Source organism: Bombyx mandarina, chromosome 08 (assembly GCF_030267445.1).
Source record: "Bombyx mandarina strain Sakado chromosome 08, ASM3026744v2".
Taxonomy (NCBI): Eukaryota; Metazoa; Arthropoda; class Insecta; order Lepidoptera; family Bombycidae; genus Bombyx; species Bombyx mandarina.
This window is the reverse complement of record NC_143215.1, coordinates 1109008-1127107: the sequence shown is the minus strand read 5'-3', so window position 1 is coordinate 1127107 and position 18100 is coordinate 1109008. Positions and strand designations below refer to the sequence as shown.

Here is an 18100-nt window from a genome sequence, read left to right as displayed (position 1 = left end):
CTGGGACTGCTTCACAGAGTTGAGGAAATTTGCGTCGAGCTCTTAACTGGTGGTAGGACCCCTTGTGAGTCCGCACGGGTAGGTACCACCGCCCTGCCTATTTCTACCGTGAAGCAGTAATTCGTTTTGGTTTGAAGGGTGGGGCAGCCGTTGTAATTATACTGAGACCTTAGAACTTATATCTCAAGGTGGATGGCGCATTTAAGTTGTACATGTCTATGGGCTCCAGTTACCACTTAACACCAGGTAGGCTGTGAGTTCGTCCACCCATATAAGCAATAAAAAAAAGCTCTCCTTTAAATTAGAACAACGATGCTTTTCGTAGGGTTAACTAGCATCCGCCACTTGCGGAATCAACGTCCTACAGTCCCATTGGCGAAGTTTCAAGATATTCTTCGAATATTTTAAGTAATAACGAATTAAACAGTTTAATTCTGGACTATAATTGGAACGCAGACATAAGGTAGATAGAAACAGATTACATTATCTTAGACACTTATCTTTGAACAACTTAGTAATTTCGTCTACTGTTACTTTATTTAAGATATTCATTAACTGCATTTATTTGGTTGAGGGTTAAAATAAAAGTAAGCTTGTTAATGTTAATGCTTAATTCTTTTATTTTTGTTTTTAGATCACAGAATATTGTTTGTAAAATAGACATAAAAAATGCATTCGGGTTACAAACCATTCGCACGTATCTTTCGCATTACTAAAGATAAAAAGATTTCATATTAAAATTATAACCAATGGTGGATAAATAAGAATTGAAATAAATCAGGTTTGGTATTCGAGACAGCTAATTGTTAAACATAATTATTAGTTTTAACGAAAAAAGAAATATATTATTTTTAACAGATGGCTGTATTATAAAATCGAAAAAAAAAACTAAATTAAAATACAATAAAATAAAAGTTAACATTTATTTACAGCTATCCATAATAATAATAAACTTTTTCGAAATCTCTCCATAAATAACGAAGAAATCATTGAACGGTCGTAATATACATGTAAAATATAAATACAAACATAAGCATACTTAGTGGTGTACCTTTTTAAAATGATATCAAAATAAATATTTAATAAATTTATTAATTAAACAACATAAAATAAACATCATTGTATCTAAGTTCACACTAAGTTCACTAAGACACATGCACACAAATAATGATTGAGTAATTAAAGTTAATTATGAATATATAGCCGAAACATCTATAGTTTTATAGTTACTATAGTTTAACTAATTTTTTAACCCCTAATATGCAGGATAATTAATAAAATGTAGTCACCGGGAACAGATAAATACCTCAAATCTTATTGTTACGCCGGCAAGACTAACAGCATCTATCGCCGAATAGCCGAACGAATATCGAAGGATCCAGTAACATCTAGAAAGCTCGAGAAGTACAACGCCATCTATTGTCAGATAGCGGAAACGCCCATCGAAGGTACTCGAATTGTGAGGAATGTTCTCGACGATTCTAGGGATGTTGTATCGACTATAAAAGCGTCAGTTAGTAATTGGAACTACTCGAAACAGCGAACGGGTCACCTGAAGCGAAGCGGAAGAAGTGAATTGAGAATTTTAAAGTGTTCTATGAGTGTTCTAAGTGTTGAATACAGTTTTAATTTATATTTCGGTAGATTTTTTTAATTTATCTTTAACCCTAGCGCGTAACATTAACATAGTATAATTGGGTAAATATAACAAATAACTTTCTCAACTTCATACAAATACGTCTCATACGTCTTTTAAATAACAAAATATATTTTGTATCACATTCATCCCTGTAATATATTGTTTATTATTATTAAGTAAATCTAAAATATAAACGTGTAAACTCAATATATAGACGGTTATTGTTTATTATTATGCTAATTTTAATTTTAATGCTAATATCATTCTACTCGCGGAAAGATAGGAAAGTAATTTGAGCAAATCCTCAACTGTGCTTATATATCCTATATAGTTATATAAATTACATAATTATCGACATTGTAGAATTAAAACAACGTAATCAAATTTAATTTTAAGTAATTAGGTTAGATAATTTTCATTTTAAGATTTAGTCATATACAGATTTATTTAATGTTCTTGTTAAGTACAATATGTATTTTTAAGCTATTGCATAGCTTTTATCGCGGGCCTTGAGCGCGGCGACCGAATTCATGAAATTCCGTAACGAAAAAACCTAACACCCCCACTCCGCCTACCATGTAGCTTGCGTTCAACACATTCACACGTTGCGCTTGTGTAGTGTTTGTGAATGAGCACGCGGCGTGACGTCGCACTGCATGAGCATCATGAAAATCTGCCCATCTCTCTCTCGCGCGGTTTAGCTTATGAGTCTGATGTTTTGATTTCGTTAGTGTTTATAAATATAGCGTGGTCATATTTTATTATTGTTTTAATATTAAATTATTATTGTCGAATTATAATTGCATAAGTTGATAAAAAATGCTATGCAATAGCTTTACCGCGGCAGTCCCTGAGTGCCACACTTTTTTTCTTTTCTTTTCGTTTCGCAGTCAGTATAGAGATCACTTGTCAAAATTGACATAGGCGACGTGCGAGGAGCCGGGCCAATGACCTGCCACGGCTTTTCTAGACTACTTCAAAACAGGTCTTGTGACACTCTATGCTTTAATCTAAGTTTGAATGGCTTTGTATTTACGTTTTTGATACCGTACAATAAATAGATACTGATATACAGATAAGCGTAAGAGAATCGTTCCGGAAACCGAATAACTCGCATTCGTATTCGCTAATGTATCGTTTGGGGGGTTTAGTTATTTTGTGAGCCAGCAATGAGTATCGAGAAAAACTATGTTTCGTTTAGACAGTGAACGTGGTTTTCCCTTCATCGTACATCAAGGTTTTTTTTATAGCATAGATGGTGGATGAGCTCACAGCCCAACTGGTGTTAAGCGGTTACCGGGGCATATAGAGATCTACAACGTAAATGCCGCCACCCACCTTGTGACATGAGTTCTAAGGTCTCAGTACCTATAGTTACAACGGCTGCCCCACCCTTCAAACAAAAAAGCATTACTGCTTCACAACAGAAATAGGCAGGGTGGTGGTACCTACCCGTGCAGAGTCAGGTACCACCAGTAATAGATGCTTTGTGCTTAGTGCGAGTTTTTTTTAACTTCTCGATCACGTAAAAGTTAACTTAAATTTGTATGCAGTTGGGACAGCGCCCCTAGAGGAAACGTAGGCAAACGTTCCAGCTGAGTTAACTTTTACGCTATCGAGAACGTTAAAAAACTCGCACTAAGCACACAGGTCACTATTTTAGTTTCGGGATCGGTTCCCCTACAGCGTGACGCATGCACTCTGAGTAGGTAGGTAATCAAAAATAGAAAAAAATATATATTAACCTATAACTTTCACACGTTACAAAATCACATTTCAGAATCACATATAATGTATGGCTACTAATAAAATTAATCTTACAACTATATAAATTGACATTTGACGTTCCGTTATGTCAGATTATTTGTAGTGTCAAAAGAATTGCATAGATAGGTTAGGCACAAGTCGCGCCTCCCCTACTCTGGGGACCCCGGACGGAGATCGGACGTCGGGTGTAAGAGTGCAGGGGAGTCGTTTAGTGGGTGGGCCCTAAAATCCTTGGGCCCGCGGTCTGCTCTCAACACCTGCAGATCGTTGAGTCTCACATACCCCGCGCGCCCCATAGGCCTTCAGCCCGGAAAAAAAGGCACAAGTCGTTCTTACCTAGTGTTGAATGGTTACCGACATATATGCGTGAATATCGTCACTCAGTTTGAAACACAACTCTTCATTGTTTTGTTTAAAATTTGTCTCATTTTCGAACCGATGCTTTGTGGCAGAAATTGGAAGGAAGATGGTGGTAACAACAAGTTCAGGTTCGATACGCACTTATTTCCACAGGAGAAAATCGCTGGATCCCCATCCGCGCAGCGGGTGGGTTATGTAGGAGTTGAACCACACTAAAACTCCTGCCGCTCACAGCTGGCGCCCTACCCCGGACCGGGCCGGAGCCCAGTCGGAGTTAATGAGACAGGGCTTATGCAAAGCATATTACATCCATCCCGCCGACGCATTAGCACTAGTGGATTTCAAACGATCAGTGGTCGTACTAAAGCTTATAAGACGAAATTTCGATCGCAGATACGGAAGTTGATTTCATCGTAGACAGATATGACGTCACGCCTTACATGCTAGAAAGGGACAGAGCATCTAGTCTTATTTGCCACTAAATATTTAAATCATAGATACAAATATGGATATTGATATGAAATTGAATACCGCGTTGTATCTTATGTACATTTATGTATGCTGTGTGCGTTTTGCATATGCCTGTAATATTTTTGATTATTAGAAGTAAATCACAATATTTATAAGGTTATGTAAGGCAATCAATCGAGGCAGTGACTGATTAGATTGGAATAGTGCTATAATATGTTTTACAATATTCTTGGATTTTGTCCGAATACGCAATAAAAAAATAACAAAAAATTCTAAATACATAATTCTAATCATATTAAAACGTCAATCGAAACTACTTTTTCGAACCAGTAAATGTTTTAAATGAAATCTATATTTAACCAACAATCACAACATAAATTGTCACAAACTAATCCGTGTTTATTAGTAGATGATCGATGGTCAACTCGCCATATATTTTGGCCTCAAATGACGTCACACGTAATAAAGATGCGTTCAGTGAAAAATAGGAGCTGCCTGTTGCACTATTTCGTTGCAAACGCGCCCATAAATAATTATAAAACTAAAAAACACGACTGCTCCGTCATAAACTTAAAACCAATTTCCACTTAATGTTTTACGGATGTTCCGTACATCCAAATCTGTTCAGATATTTAACAGGTTGACTGAAGTAATTAAGTCGATTTCCGTTACTAAGGCGCCGGAATATCTAGTAGACTCTGGGAAAGACGAATTCGAAGATCTGAGAATGATTATATTTCTAAGAGACTAGAGATTAGAACATATCGACGCTTGAAAGGCAAATGTGACTAAGCGACAGTAACGGCTTTGTACATAAATGATAGGCAATAACCATATTCGATGCGCAAAAAAAATATATTTCTAGGTCTATTATAATCATTTCAATCCTACAGCTAGATTCATTAAAGTATAATTTATTTCAGGTATTTCAACTTTAAATTAGTCTACTGTAAAGTTCACGCATTGTCGCTTAGTCACGTTTGCCTTTCAAGCGTTCATATATTAAAAACAAAAGAAGGCAAAGTTAGGCAATCCAGACGCTTAGTAATACAAATCGACATAATTACTTCAGAGCGCCGCGTAGGGCACCGGTGACCTACACGGCAGTCAACATGATAAGGTTATGGTGGAATTAATAAAGCCACGTATGTGATTCTTCGAAGCATTGCATTCACTTTTGGACAGTCGTGTCCAGATATTAGTGAAGGTTCTAGGAGACACATTGGCGATTTTTGAAAGTTTCTGATAACCACACTATAAGATGCCTTAAGTACCCTGTAGTCTGCAGTGATAAAGCTTGATTTAGTATTTCATAAAAATTAAATTAAGTAATTCTAAATACACAGATGAACAAACTTAACTTGTCCAACAATCACAGGATTAATATTATAGTTATTATGTACATATCTGCAACATTCAGTTTTTCAACAATTAAATCGGTCCTCCAAGCCAAATTAAACCTTGTGTTCCAGCAATACAGATCAAAACTTTGTTACGACTTGTGTTTTATCCTTGTCACCGGCGGGCGGCGAAGCATTGAGTGAACTGTTACGGATTCCATAGAAGAAATAAATTAGGTAACCTGGAATAAAGAGTAAAATCAGTTAATATAAAGTTTAGTTGAAATTGTCCCAGAGACAGGTCGGTAGTGTTGGTGACTATACAATAACTATGTTACTATACAAATCTGAATGAGTATTGTTCTATTACATTGCACGCAATGGAAGCTTCAGCCGAAACGTGGGGCAATGAACTCGCCGTATGACGCTTAGTTAAAGATTCACGGTATTCTTGCTTGGTAAGAAAGTAGACATTTTAGCGATGGCAGTGACTTAGTTGTACCATCGTTATTGCTGTTGTTCATTTGCGGCGGTAATTAAACATAGGATGCGGCGTATCCTTAAGGAGTTCGTCCTTTAAGAGAAACTAAATAAAGCGTCAGAGTATCCAGACACGAAAGAAACCTTTAAAATGAATTTTAACCCTCGACTCTTAAATTGACATTTTAGATATATATTACCACTTCACTATTAGATATAACTTACCGATTACAAGCCATATGATGAACCGAACCCAGGTCTGGTAGTCCAATTGGACCATGAGATACACGTTCATGCAGACGCTCAGGTATGGGACAAGTGGGACTAGCGGCACCTTCAAACATAATTCAGTATTTTGAACAAAGAACGTGGAATTGTGGTACATATTATTAATATCATTAAATAAGCTATTGCATAGCTTTTATCCCGGACTTTTAGCGCGGCGACCGAATCAAGAAATTCCGTAACGAAAATAAAACCAAACACTTCCCACTTCGCCTACCATGTAGCTCGCGTTCAACACATTCACACGTTGCGCTTGTGTAGTGTTTGTGAATAAGCGCGCGGCGTGACGTCGCACTGCACGTGCATCATGAAAAGTCTGCTCATCTCTCTCTCGCGCGGTCTAGCTTATGAGTGTGAAGGGGACAGCTAATGATTTGCTTTTGTTAATGTTTATAAATATAGCGTGGTCTTATTTTATTATTGTTTTAATATTAAATTATTATTGTCTAATTATAATTGCATAAGTTGATAAAAAATGCTATGCAATAGCTTTACCGCAACAGTCCCCGCGTGTTTTTCTTTGTTTTGTGTGGTTTATAATATGTAGGAAACGAATATGTTTTTTGCACTTTATAATAATTGCTTGACAGAAAGCTACATTTACAGATCCCACTAATAAGTGGGGAAATATTAATCATTACCTTGTGACGGTAATTACCTTGAATGAGAGATGTGTGACGTTATTAGTTGGTTGCCGGTAGAGTACAACCAGTAATGCCACCAGGGCCGCACCCAGTGCCGCTCCCACCACTGCGCCTCCCGGTCCCACTTCGTCCCCCACACGGAACACTACGCACGCCGCCAGCGCCACTACAACTGTGTTACATAATGAACATCAAAGAGGTGCGCCCACTGAGTTTCTCGCCGGATCTTCTCAGTGGGTTGCGTTTCTGATCCGGTGCTAGATTCTGCGAAGCACTGCTCTTGCTAGGGTCAGTGTTAGCATCACTCCGGTTTGAGCCCCGTGAGCTCACCTATTAGCTAAGGTCACGCTGAAATAGCTTCTCAAGGCTATCAGCTTAGCTAGGGAAAAAAAGGAGGTGCGTGACGTCAGTAGTGATCTACGGAATTACGAATGTCTCTGAATGTCTCTGAATACACCACATTACAGCCAATTCTGTGGTTTCAAGGATTTTGAGGTGAACTCACAGAAGAGAGCGATTGTAGTCTTGGCGATGGTGGAGGAGAGTTGCGTGGGGTACTTAAGTCCGAGCAGGTTGCAACCCTGACGCAGCGCCGCGCCCAGACCGCCCGCGCTAGTCGACACCTTCTCCGTGCCAACGGATACATCTTCTTCCTCGTACCTGGACCGAGAATGCTCTTATTGTCAAAAAATATTGATTTCTCTATAAAAGCTACAAAATATCATTTACGAAAAAACGGCGATCGTGCACGTGAATGAAGTGAAACTTCTTTTTCGATGTGTATTTAGTATTGTGGTTTTCTTCATTTTTCATCCTTAAATCAGATTGCTCTTGTAATGGTAAATGTAATGGTGTGTATAAGAGATGGGACATCTTCAACATTTATATTACGAGTATTATATATTATTATTATATATTTTAAATTATAAATAGAAAAATAAATATATATTTTAAATACTACATTAAAATATTGGACGCTACTCGTTGCTAACGCTCGCGCTGGCTTGTAACAGATATACTACGCGCATGCGTTCTAGTGCCACGCGTTCACCCTCGCTCTGTCTCTTTCTATTCCATGGTAGCGTCAAGCATTTAACGCAACCTTGTTGGAAGTCACATTAGAAGTTTCCTACGTAACCTGACGTACCTGAGTATGAGAACGCTTGTTGCGACGATGGTGTATGCAAGCAAGGTGCCAATCGACATCATGTCAATCAACTGATTCAGATTGAACATAGCTGCCATTATTGCTGGAAAAGATAACATTTCAGTGTTACAATATGTACGAAATAAGTGTGTAAGGCCTGTCTAAGAGCAAGAAGATATATTATATTCTTCTAGTTGTGGTAGGAAGTTCGGTGTAATGGTTTCTTTTTTGGTTTATGAACCGTGTAAGGTTCAGTCGTTATTCCATGTGATAGTGAGGTATTTCAAGAAGAGTTTCAATCATCAAAGCCCCTTGGACCTCTAAGTTTACTGCTTGATTATTCGTGTTTCTACAATTCTATGTTATTTAGCCGATCTAGGTTTTATATTATATAAGACTTTTTAAAATTTTGAAGGGGAAAAATAGGGGAAAAATAAATTCAAACCTGAAAGAAATCCGCTAATCGCAGTGGCCAACAATGGGGTCTTGGTCCTCGGTTCTATGGCGGCTAGTGGTCGGAACAGCACCCCGTCACTCGCCATGGCGTACAGCACCCGCGGGAGTGGGAACATGGCACCGAGGAGGCTCGTGCACAAAGCAAATATAGCGCCCACTGTCACTATCCATTTGATCACTGGTAGGTTGGCTTGTTCGAATACATACGGGAATGGAGCCTCCGCGTCCTGTTAAATTTGACAACAGTGAAATTAAAATTTGGTTTCTGTAGAGGAAGTAACAGAGCATCACACTACTAAGTCAACTTGTCTCCGTCATTCACCAAAGCGGCATGCAGGGCAGGTTTAAAGTATTGTACGAGATTTGAATGTCATCAGTAAGTAACCGGGACATTGTTTAGTTCCCGGAATCATGTTGGTTATCGCTGGGATAATCATGCACGATCTAATCCTTAATTCTATTTAATTCTAAATTAGGTTGGACCCTAGATCATCACATCAGTCTTCTAACGTCCACTGCTAAATAAATTATATATTTCCTCGAAAAAGAAAAGGCTAGGATTGAGGCCTTTTCAATGATTTTTGCAACATTCACTATGAAAAATACAAAATGAAACCTAATACCGCGCAAAATAACTGATTTCCTGGGATCGTCGATCGTTACGATAGGGTAATATGGACCTAATGTAATAGCACGTATGAATTGACCGATTGAAAATCCTCACCTGCAAATAATAGGGCAGCATCATGGTGAGCACTGTGGCGATGGAGAAATATGACAAGAAGATTATGATCAGAGACAGAACTATTGATAGAGGTATGTCTCTTTTCGGGTTCTTGGCTTCTTCTCCGGTGGTGGCTACGCAGTCGAAGCCGACGAAGCCGAAGAAGCATTTAGCCGCCCCCGCCATGACGCCCGCCACCCCCCACGGCATGAAGCCTCCTTCGCCGGCTTGACTCAGGTACTCGGGTGGGATATCGGTCAGCTTGATGTTCCAGTTAGCTGGGTTACCTGGTGCAAATTATTATTTTATTATCACGAGGATCGCGTGTTTTTTTTATTGCCTTTGTAGGCAGACGAGCGTACGGCCCACCTGATGGTAAGTGGTCACCGTCGCTCATTGACGTCAACAATGCCAGGGGCAGAGACAAGCCGCTGCCTAAAATTTATGTGCGTCTCAATCAGGAAAATAGTTCGAGTGTTATTGATATGCCCTCTATTGTTTTGGTTTGAATGGTAGGATAGCCTAGTGATTTTAAATAAAACTAACGTGCTGACTGTCATTTTTGTCCTATCAAAAACAAATGTAAACCTATTTCGCGGTCAAAAAAAAGCCTTCCATTTTCACAATATATAGAGAGCACACTATATTGAATAACGACGACATTTTTCATATTCGCCCTAAACAAAAATACTAAAAGTTTTTCTACGCCAAAAGCTGTATATTTGTATATTTTTCGGATCTTTACTAGTCAATTAAAATTGCAATTACTTAAATCATATAGGTAATTATTACTTCAATTAGCGATTGACGTCATAAGCACGACATCATTTCCATTACCGTTCCGACCTCAGTCATTTCTCTCAAGGCGTTGTTTTATTTTTTATTGCCTAGATGTGAGGACGAGCTCACAGCCCACCTGGTGTTAAGTGGTTACTGGAGCCCATAGACATACACAACGTAAATGCGCCACCCACCTTGAGATATAAGTTCTAAGGTCTCAAGTATAGTTACAACGGCTGCCCTACCCTTCGAACCGAAACGCATTACTGCTTCACGGCAGAAATAGGCAGTGTGGTGGTACCCACCCGCGCGGACTCACGAGAGGTCCTACCACCAGTAATTACGCAAATTATAATTTTGCGGGTTTCATTTTTATTACACGATGTTATTCCTTCACCGTGGAAGTCAATCGTGAACATTTGTTGAGTACGTATTTCATTAGAAAAATTGGTACCCGCCTGAGATTCGAACACTGTTGCATCGCTCAACACAAATGCACCGGATGCTATCTGTTAGGCCGCGACGACTTCATGTGTTGTAACGACTAACGATGTATATTTATTGGTAACGGCTTCGCTAGCTTTCAGTCAGCTCAATTCTGCTTAGCATTTTTTTAAGCGTTTCCATCATCATCATTCTCCTGTCCTTCTCCCAATCACCTAGGGTCGGCGCAACATGTTTTCTCCTTTCATACTCCTCTATCATATACAATTTCTTCGCTCACTCCTCTCTTACACATATCGTCTTTCACGCAATCCATCATTTTTTCATAGGTCTACCTCTTCCTCTAAAACCTTCCTTGACGTGTTTCCAAAAATAAATAAACATTCCAATAATCTAATATTAATCAAATAAATAATAATCAAACCTTTTAATATTAGCTAGAAAAAGCGAGTTAAATATTATCTACGAAAGAAGAAAACAAGATTGAAAACTAGAATCTTACATTATGGACATTAAAATCCGATAAGATAATGTTTTATTACAAATCAGCATACTTTACAGACAGTTTGGCATCATTGCTGTATTTAGATAAATGTGTTAGTGAGAAATGTTATTTTGTTTTTTAATGTGTAGATAATATTATTGAATTGATTTAAAAATATGAAAATAAAGTTGAGATAAGCAGAAAATTTAAATTAAAAATGTTTCCCATTGTTCTTTTTTTATGTGACGGAAATTTTCGTTTAATTCTCTTACACCATCAGAAACCACTTTTAAAAGTGTTTGATAGTGTTTTATGGTTTAGATAAGCAACGTGATTTCTGATGTTAATTGATAGTTAAGCTTTCCATAGAGTAGTGACAAAGCCTTCATCAAACTTAAAAAAATGTATAGAAGAATACGTTGTAGCTAATAGAGTAACATAGATACTAATGTAATTAGTACGAGATTAAAATTTTTATGAAAAAAAGTTAAGAATTGTTTAAGTATAGTTTTACATACACCGTATATATTATAACTAGCTTTTGCCCGCGACTCCGTCCGCGTGGAATAGTTACTTTGGCATAACGCAAAATGTTACCTACACTCCACGTAGAAAGTCAAAATACATTTGAATTATAGAATGTTATGGAGCTATTTAACCCCCTATTTTGAAACATTCTTTAATGGTGCTCCACTTGTATTGGCCTTACCGTGAAGTTATATAACCTACAGCCTTCCTCAATGAATGGGCTATCTAACACTGAAAGAATTTTTCAAATTGGCCCAGTCATTCCTGAGATTAGCGCGTTCAAACAAACACACTCTTCAGCTTTATAATATTAAGTATTATAATAGAATTATGTCACTGCATCTGGATTTTGGTCGATTTTTTTGTAATTTAGATAAAGGAAATTATAATTCAACGATTTTCATTACGTATTCACTAAAATTACGAACTAGGTTCAAGTGTCCGCCATGTGGTAGTTGTAAAAATGAGCAAATCAACGATCGAGGATCTACCATAATCCCTGACATCTCAACGTTACGGTTCATTTCATGAATTAAATACATATTCTATTTTTAATAAAAAAAACTTGTAAAAGTTAAAATAAAGTTGTTTCCATTCATCCCAAAACTCGTAAATTCCTAGCAACTTAACAAAATTAAAGTAGCTATTAAATAAATAAATAAAAAACGATCGACTGCTTTAAAAATACTGATTGAAAAACCACCAATAATAATAAGAATAACAAGAAATGATGTATATTTACTTTTGATAGCTCCAGCGACGACCACAATTATGACGGTTATCATATTGAGGGCTGTGAACACGTTGTTCAGTTTCGTAGATTCGCTAACTCCGATACCAAGCAGGACTAGAAGAGACATTTGAATAACATTACAGCTTACTTCTATCAATTCTGATTCAATTTTTTGCGGTTTTGTATGGGCAGATCTCAGTCCTTTTTTTATGAATGAGGGATTACTGGTGGCCCAGAGGCCTTTCCAGTTTCATCAGGACATGAAGAGTGATGCTCAAAGCTGCCCAAGCACCTTCAAAGGATACCTAACAACTCAAGAGCAGCTGCTTCGCGAATGAATCTACTACCGGATCGGAATCGTAACCCGCTGAGAAGATCCGGCGAGAAACTCAGCGGACTGATACATGGGTTAGGTTGCACGTCGAACTCTTTGCCGAGTTCGACGAGTAAGGTAATTGGAGTCCCTAAATCTGGTTCTAGCGTTAGAGCTGATGCAAGAGTTATCTCAATGCTCTTTAGTGATCACAACCTTGAAACAATGCGTCTTGAATGTCAACACCTAGTTTGAGAAATGTGGTTCAAGTCTTAGTCGGATTGTAGTAATTACCATGTGGAATACAGTAGAAATAGATACACAAATTCAGGTTATAAAAATATATGTGACATATTTTTCTTACGACTATAAATTTGAATATGAGAATCAGTACCACTATCTATCTAAATCTAGTCTATCTCTAACTATATTTAAGGCAAAGGCAGCTTGGAAGGAAAGGAAGTATTTTGAGGGATAATAACAACCATTTCATTGATATTTTATCGATAAAAAATTGTAAAAAGTTACTCACCAGTTATTAAAATAACTAGACCAAACGCAAAGAAATCAGGGTAGTCAGCCAAGAAGGACACATTGATCGGAGCTGCGGCCGTCATCGTCCTCGCCATGGTGTTATTGAAGAGGGTGTCAATGTAGACCGCCATGCCTTTGGCGACGCTGGCTGTTCCTATAGCGTACTCCAGAATCAGGTTCCAACCAATCGTGAACGCGATGAACTCCCCGACGCTTACGTAACTGTAGATGTAAGCCGAACCGGCTTTCGGAACTCTTGAAGCGAATTCTGCGTAACATAGCCCTGGGGGAAAGAGAAGTTGTTTTTAATTCTGTGGGAGGAACGCTGGACTGTTAATTTACTTTTGGTTTTAAATTTTCTCTGCGCTTATCTTCGAGGAGTCGCCACATTTTTTTTTTTTTTTATTGCTAAGATGGATGGACGAGCTCATAGCCCACCTGGTGTTAAGTGGTTACTGGAGCCCATAGATATCTACAACGTAAATGCGCCACCCACCTCGAGATATAAGTTCTAAGATCTCAGTATAGTTACAACGGCTACCCCACCCTTCGAACAGAAACGCATTACTGCTTCACGGCGGAAATAGGCGGGGTGGTGGTACCTACCCGTGCGGACTCCCAAGAGATCCTACCACCAGTGATTACGCAAGTTATAATTTTGCGGGTTTGATTTTTATTACACGATGTTATTCCTTCACCGTGGCAGTCAATCGTGAACATTTGTTGAGTACGTATTTCATTAGAAAAATTGGTACCCGCCTGCGGGATTCGAACACCGGTGCATCGCTACATACGAATGCACCGGATGTCTTATCCTTTAGGCCACAACGACTTGTTCCAACCACATGTTCCAACCATTTTTAAAAATATTTTATATCACACTTAGAATGAGCAAGTATTAAGGATAACAGTTATTAGAACTAGTGGGCTCTTTGCTTAGACTCGCTTGTTTGCTCACACTCACCAGCAAAAGCAGAAGCAATGGCTGCCACCAAAAAGCTGAGGGTAACCGCCGGTCCAGCAACGGTTTTGGCGACAGCACCGGCTAGCACGTACACTCCTAGACCGAGGGTACTCCCGACTCCTAGCGAGGTGAGGTCGAATAGTCCAAGGCATCTGGACAACTGGGTGGTGTTGTCGTTGTCGTCCAGCTTTTTGCAGCGACGTAGCGCCGCGAAGATCTTACTCATCTGTGGATGATTGAAATTGTAGCGTAGAGTAAATGTAATCAAGTTTTAATCCGAGACAAACCGCATATAAATAAGAACTTCACGTTAGAACTTCACGGTGTGGCCTGCCAATGCAATTAGTATCGCAATACTATTTTAGTATTTCGCATCGCAAATGATAATTGATGCTAACTACTAATTCGTGTCTCGCTATACAATAAACAATTTACGAAGCTTATTCAATATACTTTGTAAGCTATAGACAATACGACGTTTCTGGATGTTTACACTGATGATGATGTTTACACAATATGGCGAAGCGTTAATGTTGCATGCTCGCCTGCAAGTGGCTTCTTACAATTGCTGGATGTTCCTTTCAGTGCAAGTTCACTACCCCCTATCGCGGATAAAAACTCCTTCCATTTGCTATAATTTCCAGCGGGCACGCTGATAACATATTTTTTTTATTGCTTAGATGGGTGGACGAGGCCACAGCCCACCTAGTGTTGAGTGGTTACCCGAGCCCATAGACATCTACAACGTAAATGCCCCTACCCACCTTGAGACATGAGTTTGAAGGGCTCACTTGTGACAGTATAGTGCCCCGTCCTTCAAACCGAAACGCGTTACTGCTTCACGGCAGTGAAGGACCCGTGCGGACTCACAATATGTCCTACCACCAGTCGTCCAATCTACCTTCTTGTCAATAACAAAAAACTTTATTGTTTTAATTTCGATTTTAATTTTTTCCTAGCTGACCCAGCAGGCTTCGTAGTGCCTCAATCGATAAATAAAATATCTAAACTTTTGTATAAAATAAACTTAAAACAAACAAAAGCAATCTGTCCGACGGGGGACACATCAAAGTAAAAACAAAATTGTTATTTTTATTTAATTTCGAGCATTATCATATTTATCTACCTTTTAAACCTTCTCTGGACTTCCACAAATAATTCAGGACCAAAATTAGCCAAATCGGTCCAGCCGTTCTAGAGTTTTAGCGAGACTAACGAACAGCAATTATATATATATATATATATATATATATATATAGATTTAATTTATATTCAATCTACCCAAACAGTCCACGTTCAAACCTTTGTAACGTCAATCAACACCATTTAATTTTCATTTTTTATTGTTACGATTGTCACGGTTACTGCATTCAATAACGACTCTTACAAGTCCGAAGATTTAAAAATATTATATATTATTTTCATTGAAATACATCCATAAAACTTAATAATAGGATTATTCCGAGCGGTATACGTTTTCAATGGGAAAAAGATAAGAATTTTATGAATAAAATGAAGGAAATATCGATGTACATACACTAAAAATAATAGTGGCTAAAGTATGAAATTGCCGTTTTATTGTCATAGGTACTTCGAATTGGCATAGAACCTTCATGGTTTGAGATTTTTGAATGAAACTTTTTTCATGGTATGAGGTATCTATGGGGTTCTTTTTTAAAAAAATGTGCATCATTCGATAATCGACTTTCAGTTGTTTTTTTATTCAGCTGAGACAACGAGACAAGAGAGATGGATACTTCGTAAATTCGAGTGATTTTTGAATGGACAATTTCCTACGCGATAGTAAGTTTTCTTCCCAGGAGGCAGCAAAAAATGCTTTCACACAGTTTGTTGAATCTAGATCAACAGAGTTCTATTGCAAAGGATAAATTACCTTCCTATTAGATGGCAGCAATGTGTATAAGTAGATAATATTAGTAGATATTTTGATTAAATAAAGATGTCAAATGAAAAAAAAAAACGCATTTCAATTTTTTAGTACAAATCGACAATTTCATAGTTTAATCCCTAATACGAATACATACAATCGAAACTAGAACCTTCTCCGATTTTTGTAGTCAACTCAAATGATCTGTCACTTGTTACATTTATTATTAAAAACGGTTTGGAGATTTGAAATTTTAAAATTGAAATACAATAGATAAAGCGTGTGTTAGTTCGGGTAGCTGTAACTAATGTTCATTCAGAATAGTTATTTGAGTGCAGATTTAGAGGAATCTACTTCAAGATTTGTCGATCAAGAAAAAGAGAAGATCATCCACCGATCGGGTGATTTCGTTTGATAGACTGATGGCTCGAATGTTCGAATCTTGTTTAATTTAAATATTTATTGATAATATATTTAAAATGTCGTCAGGCATATGTCTGATATCTTTTGTTCTGTGATAGTTACTGCTACAACTGTTTCTTTTAAGCTATTTCTAAGTCTAGTCTACATTTCCGCTTTACTAATTCAGTGGACTGCCCTTCCGTAGTATCTTTTATAATTTCGTTTAGATCGTTAGTTTTGGCCATGAGGCCTTTGTCTGATACAGTTCAAACCTCCGGAAGGCTTTGGCTATTCTGAGATCCAGAAGTTTTCAATCTGGCACCCACAGACACAACCCACTAATTTTCTCGCCGGATTTTCTCAGTGGGTTGTGATTCCTATCCCGTGGTAGATTCAGCGAAACATTGCTCTTGCTAGGACAATATATGTTGGCAAGCCTTCCCAGACTGAGCCCCTTATGTTTGCCTACTTTTTTATTTATTTATTCTTTATTGCCTTTGTAGGCAGACGAGCGTACGGCCCACCTGATGGTAAGTGGTTATCGTCGCCCATGAACTTCAGCAATGCCAGGAGCAGAGCCAAGCCGCTGCCTACTAGTCATGTTGTAGCCAGAATATCCAATTGAGGCTAGTGGCAGATAGGTTAAGCAAATAATTCAGTCAGGGACAATGCTGATGAGCTTCAAATCGTCTGTCTTAATGATAACGCAACAAAACACATTACGGTGACACAGAAACACATTATTAGTTAAGGTCATTTGAAGAGGATTTATCATACGTTTCATGCCGAGAATTTGTACGTTATTTTCCTGAATAGTAAATTTATCTCTTGATTACGTGTCATCCGTTCCTTACTCGTGAGCTGATGGCCTCTAGACACAAGGTTGAAACATTGAGGGCTTCGAAAAACAATTTTTCTCGATTATATGAATGACTAACTTTATCCTGCGACTCCGTCCGCATGGAATAGTTACTTTGGCATAACGCTAAATTTTACCTCCACTTCATTTACGTAGAAAGTAAAAATATTTTTGAATTATAGAATGTTAAGGAGCTATTTAAACCCCTATTTTGAAACATTCTTTATTGGTGCTGTTATGTTAGCGTGATGTTATATATCCTATAGCCTTCCTCAACACTGAAAGAATTTTTCAAATCGGACTAGTAGTTCCTGAGATTAGCGCGTTCAAACAAACAAACTCTTCAGCTTTATAATATTACTAGCGACCCGCCCTCGCTTCGCTTCGGAAACATTAAAACACACATGAAACCAAAAAAAAAAATAAAAAAAAAATTAAAAAAAGTAGCCTATGTTCATCAGGGACAATGTCGGCTTCTAAGGGAAAAAGAATTTTTCAAATCGGTCCAGTAGTTTCGGAGCCTATTCGAAACAAACAAACAAACAAATCTTTCCTCTTTATAATATTAGTATAGAAAAAGTATAGATAGGAGTATGAGTTCACGGCCCACTTGATGGTGTTCAGTGGATATCGGAGCTCAAAGACATTAAGAACGTAAATGGCACCCTTACTTCGCGACATCAATTCTATTGCTCAGTTTTTTACAATACAACGGCTGCCCCACCCTTCAAACCGAAACGCATTACTGCTTCACGGCCGAAATAGGCAGGGTGGTGGTACCTGCCCGTGTGGACTCAGAAGAGGTCCTACCACCAGTAATTACGCAAATTATAAATTTTGCGTGTTTGATTGATTTAT

General features: G+C 38.0%; 1 protein-coding gene across 1 annotated transcript in view; it reads right to left on the bottom strand.

Moving 5' to 3' along the window:
• Positions 1-3840: 3840 nt before the first annotated feature.
• LOC114244935 (cationic amino acid transporter 3) overlaps positions 3841-18100 on the bottom strand; it is a 39508-nt gene continuing 25248 nt past the window's right edge. The window contains exons 2-11 of the mRNA XM_028176892.2: positions 14094-14319; positions 13128-13412; positions 12292-12396; positions 9314-9600; positions 8579-8816; positions 8134-8236; positions 7492-7646; positions 7001-7158; positions 6283-6391; positions 3841-5819 (exon numbers count right to left, since the gene is read on the bottom strand). Coding sequence (XP_028032693.2) covers positions 5719-5819; positions 6283-6391; positions 7001-7158; positions 7492-7646; positions 8134-8236; positions 8579-8816; positions 9314-9600; positions 12292-12396; positions 13128-13412; positions 14094-14319 — 1767 coding nt within the window. The 3' untranslated portion in view covers positions 3841-5718. The remainder of the gene's footprint in view (positions 5820-6282; positions 6392-7000; positions 7159-7491; positions 7647-8133; positions 8237-8578; positions 8817-9313; positions 9601-12291; positions 12397-13127; positions 13413-14093; positions 14320-18100) is intronic.